Source organism: Apis florea, unplaced genomic scaffold (genome assembly GCF_048593485.1).
Source record: "Apis florea isolate Af1SG1 unplaced genomic scaffold, ASM4859348v1 contig_24_pilon, whole genome shotgun sequence".
NCBI lineage: Eukaryota > Metazoa > Arthropoda > Insecta > Hymenoptera > Apidae > Apis > Apis florea.
Window position 1 is genome coordinate 367,850 of NW_028256597.1, and position 18,511 is coordinate 386,360.

The following is an 18,511-nucleotide window of genomic DNA, read 5'->3' on the forward strand; positions in this document are numbered from 1 at the left end:
ATATACAATATTTATAAACTCAAGAAAAAATGTGTTAAAAATGTGTCGTTTTATATAACACAATTGTGTTAATTTGCATATAGGAATGTAATTTATATAAATAAGAAACATGAGATTGTGAAAATATTTTTCTTGTGTTATTGTGTGTGTAAGATAATCATAAATTCATAAAATATGTCGGCTAAAAGAAAACCAGAAACACAAGTGCCAGCTGAAGAAAGTGATTTATTATCAATTAGACCACTTGGAGCTGGTCAAGAAGTAGGAAGATCATGTATCATGTTAGAATTCAAAGGCAAAAAAATTATGTTAGATTGTGGTATTCATCCTGGTTTATCTGGTATGGATGCATTACCATTTGTGGACTTAGTAGAAGCAGATGAAATTGATTTATTATTAATTTCACATTTTCATTTGGACCATTGTGGAGCTTTACCATGGTTTCTACAAAAAACTAGTTTTAAAGGACGATGTTTTATGACTCATGCTACTAAAGCTATTTATCGTTGGCTCTTGTCTGATTATATTAAAGTAAGCAACATTGCAACAGAACAAATGTTATACACTGAATCTGATTTAGAAACTAGTATGGATAAAATAGAAACTATCAATTTTCATGAAGAAAAGGATGTATTTGGAATAAAATTTTGGGCCTATAATGCTGGTCATGTATTAGGTGCTGCTATGTTCATGATAGAAATAGCAGGTGTTAAAATTTTATATACTGGAGATTTTAGTCGACAAGAAGATAGGCATTTAATGGCAGCTGAAATTCCAAATATTCATCCAGATGTTTTAATTACTGAGTCTACTTATGGTACACATATACATGAAAAAAGAGAAGATCGTGAAGGAAGATTTACAAATTTAGTTCATGAAATTGTTAATAGAGGTGGAAGATGTTTGATACCAGTATTTGCATTAGGTAGAGCACAAGAACTCCTTCTTATTTTAGATGAATATTGGAGTCAACATCCTGAACTTCATGAAATTCCCATATATTATGCCTCTTCTTTAGCAAAAAAGTGTATGGCTGTTTATCAAACTTATGTAAATGCAATGAATGATAAAATTAGAAGGCAAATAGCTATCAACAATCCTTTTGTATTCAAACATATTTCAAATTTAAAAGGAATTGATCATTTTGAAGATATTGGACCATGTGTAGTAATGGCTTCTCCTGGAATGATGCAAAGTGGACTATCAAGAGAATTATTTGAATCTTGGTGTACAGATGCAAAAAATGGAGTTATAATTGCTGGTTATTGTGTGGAAGGAACATTAGCAAAAACTATTTTATCAGAGCCTGAAGAAATTACAACTATGTCTGGACAAAAGTTACCATTAAAAATGTCTGTTGACTATATATCATTTTCAGCACATACGGATTATCAACAAACTTCAGAATTTATACGTAGTTTAAAACCACCACATGTTGTACTTGTACATGGAGAACAAAATGAAATGGGTAGATTAAAAGCAGCATTACAAAGAGAATATGAAGATGATCCAAATACAACAATGGAAATACATAATCCTAGAAATACTGTTGCTGTAGAATTATATTTCAGAGGAGAAAAAACTGCCAAAGTAATGGGCACATTAGCAATGGAAACACCTAAACCAGGGCAAACATTATCTGGGGTTCTAGTTAAAAGAAATTTCAATTATCATATGCTTGCACCTTGTGATTTATCAAAATATACAGATATGAGTATGAGTCAAGTTATTCAAAGACAAAGTGTATATTTTTCAGCATCATTACTAGTATTAAAACATTTGTTAACCCAAATTGCTGGAAATTTAGAAGTTGTAGATGATAAAAAATTACGTGTTTTTAAGAATATTGATGTTACAATTGATGGAAAAATTGTTACTATGGAATGGGTTGCAACACCTGTAAATGATATGTATGCAGATTCCGTTTTGACTGCAATATTACAAGCTGAAATGATGGAACAACCACTCAAAGTATTACCTGCACCTACAAAAATGGACCGAATGCATTTTAAAGAATGTTTAATAGAGATGCTACAAGAAATGTTTGGTGAAGATTCTGTTCCTAAAATTTTCAAAGGAGAAAAATTATATGTAACAGTTGATGGGAAAAAAGCACATATAGATTTATTAAATTTAGAAGTAACTAGTAAAGAAGATGAAACTTTTCAACAAATAGTACAAACAGCAGTAACAAAATTGCATCAATCTCTTGCACCTCCCTGTGATACAATTTAAAAAATATTTCTTTATAAATTACATATTAAATATAATACTTATAAAATTATTAATAAGTATATTATTAGGAAATGTTGAAAAACAAAGACTTTTATTTATTATACAATTCAATGGTATTGTATAATATAAACACTTGTTCATTTTTATAATAATAATAATATTATTAAGTAAAAATATAAAAACTAAATAACTTTTTAGATATTTTTTATATAATATCCTTGAACTTTGTATTATACAGATTAATATTTTTTATATTATCAAAATAGTAAAAATTGTTTGAAAAAGTATATTCAGTAAATATTTTATTATTATAAGCATTTTTTTATATTTAATTGTATGTATTTTTGTTTAATCTCTTTAGATATACAATCATTAAATATAAATAAATATCATTTAAATATATAATTCATCATGTTATAAAAATATGATAAAAAATAATATAAATATGTACAATTCATCCTATTACTAATATGTACCAAAGCACATCATACAGATTAAAAATCATTTTATATAATAAAAATTTGAAATGTGATTGATTAAATTCACGCATAAAAATATATGCAAATATAAAAGAAAAATTAAATACGTATGTCTTTTATAGAAAAACTTAATAAATCAAGAAATAATATATTCGGAAAGATTTCCCCATGCTGGTCCAACTTTTAATTTTACAGGTAATGGTACTGTAAGTTGACACACTTGCTCCATTGATTCCTTTACTATTGTTGCAACTTGTCGTAGATCGTATATATTTGTCTAAAGTAAAAAAGTGATGAAAAAAAATTTTTTATTATTTCTATGAAAATATAACTTTTTAAATACTTACTTCATATAAAAGTTCATCATGAAGCTGTAATACTAAATAGCCACCTTTTTGTTGTGCTTCTCTACTATTACTTCTTAATTTGCGAGTAGAATTGACAGGCATAATAGGTGGAGAAGTTGAAAATTCAAATCGCATTCTTTTTTCAATATCAACCATTGCTTTTTTAACAATATCAGCTGCAGAACCTTGAACTTTGGTATTCACTGCTTGACGTTCCGTTTGTGCTATAAAATAAAAACAATCATAATTGTTTATTCATAATTAATTAAAAATTTTATTTTAAAAACGAAATTACATTTTTCCATTGGATTTATACTAGTTAATCCAGGAAACATTCTACGTCTTTCCAAGATAGTTGTTATGTAACCATTTATACGTGCTTCTTCCAATACATTATTCAACCACTTAGATATACCTGGATATGCATTCATAAAAGATTCTAAAAATTCTTTGGCTTTAACTTCGTCCACTGACAAATTTTCAGCAAGTGTTTTTACTCCCATACCATAAATCATTCCATAGCATAATTGCTTTGTATGTTGTCGCATTTTATCATCAACCTATTAATTGATTAATATTAATTATGAAATGTATTACAATTATATAAGAAATATATCACTTTCATTTATATACCTCATTTTCGGATACGTGATTCCATTTTGCTGCAATATTCTTAAAAATATCACCTGGTTTTCGCATAATATTGCATAATGTTGTATCTCTTGAAAAATGAGCTAATATTCTTAATTCAAGTTGACAATAATCCGCTGACAACATAATATTGCCTATTGCTGGTATAAATGCCATTCGAACACTTATTGTAAAGCTATCGTCTTCAGAATTAAAATCTCTTGGTACATTTTGTAAGTTTGGTTCATGCATCGATATTCTACCCGTTAATGTGGATGTAACACAGTTACCATGAATACGAGAACTGTGTTGAGCCAGACTTAATAAAGGATAAATAATCTAAAAATTTAATTTTATCAAATGAAAAAAATCACTTGAAATATAAATTAAAAAAAAAATTTCTTTTTTAATTTATACGTACTTTGGATTTAGTTACATTTAATTTACGCCATGACATAACAAGATTAGATATTGGATGATCAGATTGTCCTAGCACTACCTTATTAACACTAATTTTCTTTCCTTTATATAAACCTAAAACCTAAATGATAGAAATTTAACAATTAAGTTTTTAAACAATTTTATTGATAATTAATTTCATTGTTATATTTACAAACCTCTCCAACTTCTTTAGATGAAGAAAAATTAAATTTTTTTCCACATAATGCATACGCTCGTTCTTCTAATGATATCATTTCTTCGCGAATAACAGAAGATAAATCTTGTAATGATTTTAAACATACACCTAAGCCAGTTAATTCCATATAAGCTAATAAGATAATGATTTTCATTTCGATATCTAAAAATATATTTAAATTTCTTTCAAAATATAAGAAAAAATAATAAATGAATATTATATATTCATAATATTTATTACCTTTAAATGTATATAATAATGTTGGGCTTAATTGTTCTAATTTATCTACAAGTTTATCAGTTATGTGCCATGTAAGTACAGCTTCTGCACATGCTCTAAGTTCTCCTGGTATTGCACTTTTGATGCATAATCCAGGTCCTGTATCATAACATGTACCCATTTTTTTAATTATGAAGCATCCTTGTGGAAAATATTCTTTCACCTAATTATACAATAATTTAAATATGTGGTCAATTATAATATATTCATAATATAATAAATAATTTCATAATAATAAAAAATATATATATATATATGTATATACCATGTTATTAAAAGTTTTTTCATAAATGTTACCATCATACAACCAATTTGCTACTTTTGGATCTAAAAATTTGCAACTTGCAATAATACCACAACATTCATATAAAGTTTTAAATGTTTCTTTAGTTGCAAAACATTTTATATATAAAACTGTATTAGCAAGCAATTCTTTGAATAACTTCATTTGCTCTTTACCTGAGATTTTTAAATCTGAAAATTTATTTTTTTTTAAATTAGCAAAAAACAACAAAAAATTAATATTAATGTAATTTTAAATACCTTGTTCATTGGAGAAAGAAATATAATATGCAATATTGCTTTCCCAAGCAATAGATGCACCATACAGTTTTTTATCTCCATGTACATAATTTTCCATTTTTTTAGATTTTTTTTTACTTTCACTAGAAGAACCAATGATCTTGGCACCTATATTGTTAATTTCATCATTATATAATTCACAATTTAATGCCAAAGCAATATATCGTTTTTGCATTACTTCACGTTTAAATAAATTAAATGTGCCTCTATCACTTCCAATTTTTATAATATTCAATGTATTCCAATTAATCATTTCATTTGAGGTATCTACAAGTTCATTCGCTTGTATACACATCTCAGAATTATTTTGAGTTCTTTTTAAACTAATTTTAGGTTTTTTTAAAATTTTTGATGATTTTATAGGTGTATCTTCATCTGAATTCGAAATTATGTTATCAATATTATAATTTTTGCTAGATAAAATATTTTGTGCAAGAATTTCTTTTAATTTCGGTTTGATTTTACATTCTCTAATTTCAGTTTTGTTGTTTGATATAATAATTGCATTGTTTTTATCATCAGATATCTGATCGGAAATTTTTTGAGTATATATTTTTCGTTTTCTTTCAGAATCTAACTTAATACGTATTTTATTACTTGTAACAGGCGAATTTGTATTTTGAGAAGCAACAATAATATCATCTAAATCTGATTTATTTGATGATGATGCGTGATTTTTATTAAAAACAATACTTGCTAAAGGTGATCTTGCAATTGATTCATTTTTGAATTTATATATTTGTGATACTTTTTTTAGATCAGATATATTCGTAGTTTTCTCAAATTTCAAGTCAGATTTCTTTTTCATCTCAGGCGTCAAATCATTTATTCCAGTAGATCCTATAATATGTTGTATATTTGTATTTTTTACATTTCTGATACCACATTTAATTAATACATCTTCATTATTTTTATCTTTAATTTCATGTAATTTTTCTGTTATTTTTTTTGACTCATTCCAAGAATCATCTTTCCATGAAATCATATTATGTTTTATTTGTGAATTTATAGAATTTAAAGAATTTAAAGAATTTTGATTTATATTTTTATTTTTTATATCATTTTCTATCTCTATTTCATTGTTAACATTATAAGTAGTGACTTTATTCTCTATTACTTTCTGTTCAGATAATTTAGTATCTTCAAATTCTGAGAAATGTAAAGAATCAATGATATTTTGTTCAAGAACATTACAAATTTGTGTATCGAGATTTAAACTATCATCAAATAAACTAGGACTTCTCGAAATCTCTGCTTTTATATCATTCTCAATAGATAAACATGCTGCTCTATTTTCACAAACTAATTTATCATTTTCTTCATCCGAAATTCTTGTTTTCTTGATTGATATAGTATTTATATTTTGATTATTCTGATCATCATTAATTGAATATTTAATAGAAGAACTTTTTGTATGATTTCTTTTTTTATTAGTGAAAGCAATTAATGATTCACTATTTTTTCTTTGTAAACAACCGAGAATTACTTTAGAACTATTACTTTTTAAAAAATCAGTCGATTTTTCAATTGAAGATTCAAAAAATTCTGGAATATCTATTTGCGATAATTGATCAATAACTTTTACATTTTCATCACATTTTCTTTTTTGTTCTATATTACTTTCTAAGATACATTTAGAATTTTCAATATTTTCTGTGACATTCATATCTATTTTGGATTTTTCATTTTTATTATATTTATGATTTAATATAATCTTTTCATTATTAACAGAACTCACATTTTTATTCACAGCTTGATTAATTATTAAAGATGTATTTTTTTCATATTCATCTTGAATATTTTCACTTGAATTAGTTTTATTTTGAAGATTATTCGATGTAGTTTCAATATTTATTTGTACATTAATATTTTTTAACATATCTTGTTGTATGCATAAGTTCATTTCAGTATTAGATTCGTTTGTAGCAATAGATTGTTCATTTTGTTTCCATGACATATCTTGTAATCTTAATTCATTCTATAATTAAAATATAAAATTATTCAATTTTAAAATCATTCAAAAACACTTAATTTTAACATTATAACTATTATCTACCTGTACTAATATTCTAGCTTCGTGTACCAACATGATTGCAGCTTCATGAGGTGTTAAACCATCTTTTCCAGTAACAAACACTGTTCTCATTTTATTTCGTTTTATTGCTTCTGATTCATGTTCACCATCATGTTCTTTCTCACTAAAATATAATTTTAACATTGTACATATTCTTATTGAAATTTATTTTATTATTGTACATAAATGAAATATTTTAATTATTCACCTTTCAAAAGGAAGTGCTTTATAAAGTGCTCGTTCAACATCCAATTCATTAGCAATAGCTAAATCTGCTACAGATGTTATTCCATGCTTATAAAGACTTCTAGCACGTAGTCCATTTAACATTGGAAGTCTTAATAAATCTAATAATTCTCTACAAACACCAAACTGTAATCGTGTTTGAAATTGTGAGACTAATAATTCCATACAATCCCAACCCAATTGCTTACAAAATTGTGTAATCATTCCTGAATAAGATTTTAATATACAAAAATATTATCAAATAAAATGTTTTTTTTGTAAGAAATAAAAAAATATTACCAGCAAATGTAGAAGCAGATTGTTGTAAAGTTTGAAGAACGCCACGGCAACAGCCATATTTTTTACAAACTGAATTAAGAGGAATTTCACGAACTAAATCGTGTAAAGCTAATGCAGTATAAAATCTTTTATGTATATTAAGCTAAAAATAGGAATTTATGTTAATTAGTATAATTATTAAATTTTTAATTACAAAAATTAATATTCAATACTTAAATATAAAATCAATTCACCAATTTCCCCTGTCGCACAATACCCCTAACAGCTGATGTTAAAAATCGTTCCTCTACACCAACAAGTTGCCCGACTCTACGTTCACTTTCTGACAACATTTTCCACAATTCCAAAAATGTCATCCAATCAATAGATCCAATTTGGTTTCCAGAAGTGAGTGGTGTTACAAGATATATTACGTGCAATTCTGTATCTAAGACAAAGCATCGTCTTGCTTTTTGAAGTTCTTCAAGTAAGAATAAACCTTCTCTGGGTGCAATAGAAGCTGCTAAACAAGCTTTTCCAAAAGCTGTAGCCACCCATCTATTATGTCCTTCTTCAGTTTTTTGTAAACTGTTTTATGTAAACATAATATATATTATATATAATATATATAAGAAACAAAGACGTATCAAAAATACCAATATATAAAATTTTTATAATGCTTACAGTAAAAATTCATTGTCTACTAAAAATTTAATCGCTTTGTTCCAAAGATCTTTTGAGTCATATTCATTGCTCAAACTTACTAATGTACAATTAACATATAATTCAAGATCTGATGGAGTATATACGACCTCACTAGCTACAGCTTCTAAAAGTGCTCGAATTAAAGGAGCTGAATCCTCAAGGCAAGATTCAATTGGTTCTAAAGAAGCTGATATTAATGTTTCAGCTGATTTTTGTTCATTTGGTTTACAAATAAGTATACTTTCACCTATGAAGATGATTTGTTTTTATGTTTCTTTTCATTAATTTTTTATTTGAAGACTAGTTTTATCTAACTCCACCATTTTCTTTTCTTCTTACCTGCTGTATTTTTTCCCATTCTACCTGCTCGTCCTATCATTTGACGATAGGTAAGACTATCTAATAGTTTGCCAGCAAACTTTGGAGATCTAATAATTACTCTTCTAGCAGGTAAATTTACTCCACTACTTAAAGTTGATGTAGCGACAAGCACTCTTAGAGATCCGGATCTAAAATAAATTAATATTTATAATTTTTCAACTTAATATACATATATAATATATATAACAAATATATATCCAAATATAAAATAAAAAATGTAAAATAAACCTGAAAGATCCTTCTATAATATCACGTTCATCCATAGTAAGACCAGCATGATGAAAAGCTATTCCAAATGAAACTGTATTTTTTAATACATTATCTAAACCAGTAGGACTACGTTTTAATTGCTCCAATGTTTCAGAAATTAATTCAGAATCTAATTGATCTCTTAAAATTTTACCTAATTGTGTATTTTCTCTGCCTAAAAAAAAAACTCATTTAATATATACATATTATAAATATAAAGAAAATTTAAAAATCAGAAAATACAAATCATTAAACAAACCCAATTTACAAAATGCAATAGCAATTTGTTCAGCTAGTTTTTCACACCAATTTTTTGTAGAACAAAAGATTAATACACTATGTCCATCAGATATTGTTTCAATACATAAATGAAGAATATCATCAGAGTCCATATTTAATTCTGGCATTGGTATTAAGCTCCTTATAAGACATAATTTATTATCATATATATTTCTGCCTATCTGAAAATATATGAAAACTTGTATTAGTTTTAAATTATAAACATATATTACATGTTTAAAATATAATTTATAAAATACTTTGCATTGTTCATTTAAAGGTATTGGTCTGAATTCTGTTTTATACAATTCTGCATCCAACCATTTAGCTAAAAGAGATAAATTTGGAAGTGTAGCAGACATACCAATTAATTGTATATTAATATTTTCATCCCTAAAGGAAAATTTTTTTGAATTTATTTTTAATAATCTATTATATTTTTTATATGAAAATAAATTTTATTACCTAGAAGTCATATATCTCAACTTAGTTAAAAGTAATTCAAGAAGATATCCACGATTTGGATCACCAACAAGATGTAATTCATCTACAATTACAGCACCTAAATTAATTAATTCATTTTCTTCCATTAAATGATTTATTAATGAGTTTGCTTTTTCAATAGTTGCTATTGCAATATGAGTTGTTGCAAATCCTCCTGAAGGTGCAATACCACCCATAAATCCTTCTACTCGAACACCACTATCAGATAATAAATCCTAAAGAATTATAGTTGCAGAATTACTATATTTTTATATTATTTACATATATAATTAAATCTTACCTGAAAATAATACATTTTTTCCCTAACAACAGAGACAAATGGCAAGATAAAAATTACTTTTTTTCGTCTTTCTAATACCGTTTTTATCATGAGAATTTCAGCTATTAATGTCTTTCCAGCTGATGTTGGTGCAGAATATACAAGATTACAATTTTTTTCAATGACTTTCTGATTTGATAAACATTCTACTTGCCAGGCAAACATAGTAGTTACTCCTCTTGCTTCATATTTCTGTAATAAATAATTATTAATGTAATAAATAACTTAAATCAAAAGAAAGTAATTAACTTTGACATTTATATAAATTTATTATAAATAGAATCAAAAATTGTTTAATTGTTTATTTTACCTGAAGAACATTTAATGGTAATCCCCAAGAAGATAATTTGCATCGATCTTGAGTAGGAATAATAGAAATAGAAGGATTAATTTCTGATGTTTTTTCTGTATTATTTATAGAACTATTGCTGTTAGATAAGTTTACATTAGTCGTATCATTTGTTGTTATATATGCAACATTATTTTTGTTTAAATTATTTACATGCAAAGTTAACAATTCAGATTTATTATTTGATAATGTATTTGTATTTGAAGAAATATTGTCTCTTGTATAATTATCATTCATATTAACATTTCCTTTGTCAACTTTAAATAAATTATCATTCTTTTTAATTGACATAATTCTTTTTGCTTTAGACTTATTTATTTCTTTACATTTTGAATTACTTGGATTTAAATTAAGTTTTTTATTAATAAAATTACATGATCCTTTCAATTGAGTATCTTTATCATTTGTAACCACAGAAAAATATTTATCTACATTATTATGATTATTAATAATATTCATATTTTTATTTTCAATCTGAATACAGGCAGATAAAGTATCATCTCCAAAGGATGGTATTTTATTGAAAGATTGCATTTTATTATTTATATATTACTTGAATATTGTATTTAAAAAATTCTATAACAAAGTTCAATTTTAATATACAATTACAAATATACAATTTCAATCTTTACAAGTGGAATTTTTCTTGTAGTTTTTGCACAATTTTCATTCATAATTTTCAAAATTTAATATATTATTTTATCATCTTGTTTTTTGGCATAATATAATTAATCAATGTTATCAATATCATATTTACAAATTAAATAATTATATTATATATAGTTTTTGTTTTATTCAATTCATTATTTAATAAATAATTATATAAATATAAATTTTTATTTATGTACAAAATTATCACTTGTAGAATAAATATAGCAAATGCTCCATTCCTTAAAGCAAACTAAATATCTAATAAAAAATAATTGATTTATTGAATAAAAAAAAATTGGAAAATAATCCAAATTTTTTTTCACAACATATTGTCGATTTTATTATAAAATTTGATAAAAATCACATCTTAAACGATATTTAAAATAACATGATTAACGTACGATTGCGCGTAGCGACATCATAATAAATAATATTTTTCTAAAAAATTTAAATTTCATTATTAATTTATTAATATTTGGTTCATATATAATATATCATATAAACAATATGTATTTTTAATTATCCATATTAAATATTTATTTTATTTATTCAAATTATAAATAATTTGAATCATGAGATATTGCCTTAATTTTCCCTAGAAATAAGTATATTTCAATTTTAAATAGAAAAAAATATTATATCATATATATATTTTAACTTTAATTATACAATTATATAAATTGCATATATAACTATTGCTAATTTTTTGTAATTGGAAGTAAAATAAATGTTTTCATAGGATGAAAATTTTAGTATTTTATACATTTAAAAAATAAAAAATATTTATAAATATTTATAATACATTAGTATTTTGTTTTATAATTATGTACATATATTTGAAAAATATGTATTTTTTTTTTTAATATCGCATTAGAAATATTAGAAAAATTGAACTTGATGGAATATGCCCTCTACCGAGAAATTTTTGAACGAATTTCATAAAATACATTAGATAATGAAAATGCATATGATAATTATCTTAGTACTTAAAATTATGTAATACTATATTTAAAATTAAAAAATGCAAGAAATCACTATTTAAATTAATAAGGATAAATAAAATATTTTAAAAATCTTAATTTTTATTCAAACAATAAAAAATAAATAAAAATTAAAATATAAATTATCATTTTAATTTATTGTAAATAAAGTTTTATATCGAGACTCGTATAACATGTATTATTTTATTTTACATTCAATTATAATTTAATAAAAATATTGGCAAAAAATTTAAATTTATTTAAATATTTTCCTCGAAATATGTTTTATAGATTTATGATCAGTACCTAAGATTCGAAATTTTTCAAATAATTCAATAATTTTTTCAATTTTTAAAATGAAATGTACATAATATATTCATATTACATATATATGTAAATAGATATATTAAAGATACATGTAGATAGACAGAAATATTGAAACAACATCTATTATATATATAAAATAAAGCTTTATCTGTCAGCATTAATTTCACAGTTCATGTGAAATATGAAAATAAGACTTCGTTCATGTTAGAAGTAACTTTCTATCAGGAAGTATCAAATATTTAATCAGTTTTTATTGGCACGTTTATTAAAAATAGTATTTAAATTTCAATCGGTTATTTCAATACATTTATATTAAATTCGCTATTGAAATTTTTCAAATCCGTTGATGTATCTGCCATTTAATAATAATAAAATAAGTATCCAATCAAATATTTAATATGAAAAAAATCGTTACACTAAGAGATATAATAATTTTCCAATTTGTTCAATTTCTATATTGTTCCGATTTAATTCATCAAAGAATTGATTGACAAATTAGAACAAAGAATTAAAATACATAATTTTTATTAATTAGACGATACAAAGTGAAATATCTGAACGATAAGATACAATCTATCGACAATATTGATAAATAAACTATTGATTTCATCGATGACGAAATGTTTGTGCCATTTTCTACAAGTTTTAAGTATCTCTTTTAAAACAATTAATCATCAAATCAATAATTTTAATTATATTAATTAAAATTAAACGAATCGATCAATAGATCGTTCTTCGATGTTCAAAGATTCAATGTATCATTGAAAGATATCCTTGAAATATCCGTGTACCTTAACATCATACGTGTTCAAAATCTGGAAAATTTCGCAAACGTATGAACAGAGCTTAAATAACGATCTCGATAAACTCGTTCTCCCTTTTTTCATCATTTCGAACTCCATCCACATTTCCCCTGTCCAAATTCTCTCGACCTTAACATTTAATCCATCCATCCATACATGGAAAATCGAAACGAGGACAAGTCGGAACTACGAACTTTGGACTTTTAACCACGAACCGAGCACAGTTCCAACTCGAGTTAAATAATTATCCTCGTATCTTTAGCGAATCGTATCATAGTCGAATTCCACCGATTCCAACACCGATTCGATATTCAAAGCGATCGTTGGAACGCGTGTTCCACCGATATCGGCGGTAATACCCGAGGAGTGTGAACAAAGCCTAAACGGGTTGGAGCAAACGCGTCAGGCGGGCGGACAGGCGGGTAGACAGGCAGACAGACAGAAGCTGGAGCACCTGTCTGTCCCTCCACTCTTCTTGCACGGCAAAGAGGGGCCGGCAGTGGATACCTCGTGCCGTGGTTCAGTACCTCGTGCACGCTCACGCTGATAAGACCTTATTCTAATCACACGTCACCTGGTATCGATAGTCGTGCGCGGATCTGATTTCTCACGCTCCGTTTCGACCTAATTCCTTCGTGGTCCTTCGACCGATCCGTAATATCCGCACGCGTTTCGCCCTGTCTTCTCTCTTTCTCTTTCTCTCTCTCTCTCTCTCTGTCTTTTTCTTTCTCTCTCTTCCCCTTCCTCCTCTTTCTTTCCCTTTCTCTCTCTCTCTCTCTGTCTCTCCCCCCTTCTGTCCCACTCCGTTTCGCGTGCATCATACCCACACCGGTGGTCCTCCACCTCGATGCAGCGGATCGCACAGCCCGATCCAGGAATTTTTCCGGATCGAACGCTCGTCGTCGGCTCGCCTCCCCTAGCTCGCTTCTTCTCGCTCCTTCGAATGCGTAATACGTAATTATCTCGAGGCTCTCCCTCCTCCCCCTCCCCCCTTGTTCCGACAGTCACGTACGATAGGTGCACGCATCTGTACGGGGTGGTTGGGCGGTCGCTTCGAGAAGGTAGAGGCACGGGATGCACCCGTGTGAAAGAGGAAATGTATCCACGTCCCGTCACCGGCTCGATATCGAATTCGATGCAGGCCGATGCAGACAGAGAAGCGAGGAAGGAGGATCGTACCGCGCCGATTTTCATCCCGTACTCGTGGATTCGTTGGATTGGGATCGCGGCACTCGGTGTTTCCGCGCCGGCGATGGATTGGGAATCGATTCTGCTCCCTGTATTATCGTTTAGTCTGCTTCCGACGTTCGAGTACTAAAGTCGTTGTTGCCGCTCTCGGTCGCGCCGCGTAAATACGATCGGCCACGTGTTCGCCGCGTTCTCTCCTCTCCTCTCCCCTCGTCTCGCGTCCTCACCCGCCCCGTGCCCGTCCCCCCTCGAGGAGAGAGAACGTTCGACCGTCGATTAAGAAACGCGAGGCGGTGGCGCGATTCCACGCTACGCCCGTTTTTTTTTTATTCCCTTTTATTTTGCCACCACACACACGTGCAAACGTGACGAGGAGAGGAACGTCATCGAGGAAACGGCTGTTGCACCCGTCGAATATCGAAGGTCGGATATCGACACTCGCCGGCATAGAGAAATTAGGTGAACCGCTCGAGCGAGAATTTTTTTCCCCACCTTTGTACAATACGACGCGGTGTGCGGGGAACGTGTAAGTTCACGTGTATCACGGAGAGGAAAGGGACTTGGTCCGCGGCAAGAATTTCTCGTGTTACGTAACCTAAGAAATAGAACGAACGCGATCAACGCGTGGTTCTGGGTGACGCGTTTTCCTCTTCTTTCTTTCTTTCTTTTTCTCTCTTTTCTTTCCTTTTCTTTTGTTTCTCTCCCCCCCCTTTCCTTCCCTCGATGAAGGAACGTTCGAACGTACGATAAGGGAATCACCACGTGTCGATGGATTCGTTTTATATACGTGATTTATAAGTGCGATGTTTATTAAGTTCGACTCGATAAATATACGAAGAGTTCCACGAAAAGAATCTTCCAGTGAAAGCGAGATCAGCGCTAAGTGTTTGTGAAATCGTGAAACTGCGAAACCAACCACGTGTATGACATCTATTACCAAGGTGGATCGTAAAATCGTAAAACCGTGCCTTTTGTTTCTTGTACGGAGAGAGAGGAGAGAGGCGACGATTTCTCGACACGCGAAGTGCCGAGGTTTTCGTAGGAATCCTCGTTTCATCGATCCGCAGGGAGACCCAGTTACGCCTCCTGTTGAATGCAATTTATCGGATTAAAGGGGAACTCCACGTGAAATTGGTAAGCGATGAAATTTCTCGTTCCACTCTATCATTTCTTCGATACCTCTGTATCTGCCATCCTTCTTCTTTATTAGTGCGACTCGCCCGGATAGCAATCTTTTCCTTTCTTCTCTTTTTCTTCGTCGTATCGCGTGATTGAAGGGCATAGATTGATTTATCTCGAAAAATTATTTTCAAGTTTTAAAAGTTTGGTTAACCTAATGGTTAAAATTTCGTACTCGAGACATTAATCGTATTTGTATTTTAGGTCTCTCTCTCTCTCTCTCTCTCTCTCTCTCTCTCTCTCTCTCTCTTTCTCTACGACCTGTTTGCAGAATGTTGTGTGTTTACCTTTTTTCTTTCTTTCTTTTTAGAATGGAACTTTTAACGTGGATTTAGGAACGTGGAGAGAGAAAAATTTGTATCGAAGGGAGATATCCGGTTGGTTTGATATTACGTTTGTTGTTTACTTGTCTCGCCTTGGCATACTTTTTCAACGTTTCGTTTATAACGAGCAAAGAAACAAAAAAAAAAGGAAAAAAAATAACGCGATTGCAAGACTATATATGTACGTATGTATTTATTGCTACGCAATATGGCGTTTTAAGAAACGAGTGCTTTATGCAAATTTCTTGGTAATTTATCTTGTTACATTCGACTTCGGGATTGATTTAAGCCATATCGAACGGATTCGAAGAGAATTATAGGTAAAATCGGGAAAGGACGAGTTCACCGTGGAAAAATGTTAGGAAAAGTGTTGCAAAATACGATATTTAAGATGTAAATGAAGAAAGAAACTACGGTCGGGATCGTTTGATGTGTTAATAGCCGGTTAAAGTAGAAAATTAATAGGTAGACGTTGAAAATAAAATAATTACAGAAATAAGTACGCGACGATCGTATTTTATACAATGTGTCCAATATCAAAATTATCGGTTTGATTAAAAATTTGACTCAAAATTGAATCAAGTACAACATCGATCGACATATATATTGGACGGAAATTATAAAATAATTATTCGTAAATATATACGCAATAAATAACTTTTAATAAATACCAAGTTGCGAATAAATTTTAGTTCGATGATTAGCTTCTGCTCGTCGTAACACAGTGGCACCATGCCACGTTTTTCAATTTTCTTCTTGCTTCTCGGAAAAAGAAAAAAAAAAAAAAAGTTTGCCATCGCGTTCTAACGCGAAATAACTCATTGTTATTTACAAATCATGGACAAATGAAAAGAAAATACCGTTAAGAAAAATGTTTATCGCGAGGAACCGATCTAATACATTACAACGAGCGCAATTAATTCGTATTCGTATCAATTAAGACTCGTATAAATTATGTTTTTTTTTTTTTATTAAAAAAAAAAACCTCTTAACAGTAAAATCGAACGTAAAACATTCAAAGCCACGGTATGCGCATTGCTCAAAACCGTAACGGAAGGGGATAACGAACGATCGAGGAAAACAATGTGTAAAAGAGGTCTGGTTAACTGTTTCCCCTCTTCTCTCATTTTTCCTTTCTTGTTTTTCTTTTTCTTTCTTTCTGAAGACCGTTTTTAACTAAAAAGCAAAAAAAAAAAAAAGAAAAAAAAAAGAAGAAGAAGAAGAAGAAGAAAAAAGAAAGAAGAAAAAGAAGGAGGCGTATGAAAGTGTATCGTTGCATCCCCGCATCGCATTGCACGCGGGCATTTATTAATGTTAATGAGCCGCGCGGCTAAATGCACGCACAATGCATAATCATGCACGATTCCCACCTCAATTTCCCTCTAAAGCAAAACATTCCACGGGGCTCGGCTCGCTTACGCACAACCGATTCCAGATTTAACGACCGTGATCATCTCGTAAGGAGATATTTTTTGATCGCGATCGGCCGTGGGAACGAGTCCATTATATTCCTTGCTGCGCCCGCTATTAATTAGTTGACTAATTATCCAGCGTTATGAATTACGCGTCCAAACGGACTGCCAATTTTTCTCCTTTCCTTCCTTCCTTCCCTCTTTCCTACCTTCCTATCTTTCTTCAACCAAACGGGTTATAAAGGGGCTCGCCATCGGCAGAGGGCGGGCATATAACGAACCACTTGCAAGCTAACCAAGCAGTTTTCGTTCTAGAGCTTCCTTCCTAGAGCGGCTCTTCCTTGTGAAAGTCAATTGTAACGACTAAATAAAGTTACACGACGAATAACGAGTTCATTGTTTTGCGCACATTGTTTTTTTGCACACCCGCGTGCGTGCAAAACGAGGGGAGGCCGATTAACTCGTATATTTTTCTACCCGGTATACGGAGATTAGGATCGGGATATTTGTATAATTTCTCCCTTTTTGTACAATTGTGTACAATTACGCGTTGGTTGAATATTATTGGATCTGGCAAGGAATTTTAATTAAACGATGAAAGGGGGAGACAATGGTAATCACGGGTTGCAATATATTTATATATTCCTTTTTAAATCGCGATTATTTCACTATTTTTGATTTTAATTTCAACGAGTCAACAAGAAAGGGGTCGCGTACGCGCGTGTAACGCACGTGCAATTAATTTATTTATTTCTCTCTCCCTCTCTCTCTTTCTCAAACGCGGAAATTTTTATCCAAACGCGTATTTATGCATATCACCGCGTGAATGGCGGTGATCGCGTCTACAACAAAATCCAAGTGAAAGATTCAGCGTTCGGTTTGTTAGTGTGCTTCGAAGCTCGCTTGTTAGTAGGTTTGTGCTAACGCGTTGTAAATGTAAAAGTAAGGAATTGGCTACTGGCCGCGAGCTATCGTCGAGTTAGACACAGAGCAAGCGTGTAATTTTTTTATGGCGAGAATCGTTCGGGTGCAATTCATTCATTGTTCGTGTTTTTTTTTTTTTTTTTTTTTTTTTTTTTTTTCGAAGACAATGGA

At 29.7% G+C, this 18,511-nt stretch overlaps 2 protein-coding genes and 1 long non-coding RNA gene across 3 annotated transcripts in view; 2 read left to right on the top strand and 1 right to left on the bottom strand.

The window, feature by feature from the left end:
* The first annotated feature begins 174 nt into the window (after nt 1–174).
* On the top strand, nt 175–2,755 carry Cpsf73 (cleavage and polyadenylation specificity factor 73). Its single transcript, XM_003690067.4, has one exon. The coding sequence runs from the start codon at nt 175–177 to the stop codon at nt 2,233–2,235; it is 2,061 nt and encodes a 686-aa protein (XP_003690115.1). The 3' UTR covers nt 2,236–2,755.
* Nucleotides 2,521–11,609, bottom strand: DNApol-theta (DNA polymerase theta). The gene is made up of 21 exons (XM_086907070.1): nt 10,515–11,609; nt 10,166–10,396; nt 9,847–10,100; nt 9,642–9,774; nt 9,362–9,563; nt 9,082–9,277; nt 8,812–8,981; nt 8,452–8,719; nt 8,022–8,355; nt 7,789–7,930; nt 7,472–7,715; nt 7,246–7,387; nt 5,151–7,167; nt 4,873–5,081; nt 4,569–4,770; nt 4,309–4,490; nt 4,113–4,232; nt 3,695–4,030; nt 3,357–3,621; nt 3,062–3,285; nt 2,521–2,991 (listed from the first exon to the last, which is right to left on the bottom strand). Exons 1-21 carry the CDS (start codon nt 11,085–11,087, stop codon nt 2,851–2,853), a joined length of 6,585 nt encoding a protein of 2,194 aa, XP_086763196.1. The 5' UTR covers nt 11,088–11,609; the 3' UTR covers nt 2,521–2,850.
* A 2,996-nt stretch (nt 11,610–14,605) lies between these two features.
* Nucleotides 14,606–18,511, top strand: part of LOC147657812 (uncharacterized) — a 53,229-nt gene continuing 49,323 nt past the window's right edge. Inside the window, exon 1 of the long non-coding RNA XR_015291753.1 lies at nt 14,606–15,636. This is a non-coding gene — a long non-coding RNA (uncharacterized LOC147657812). The remainder of the gene's footprint in view (nt 15,637–18,511) is intronic.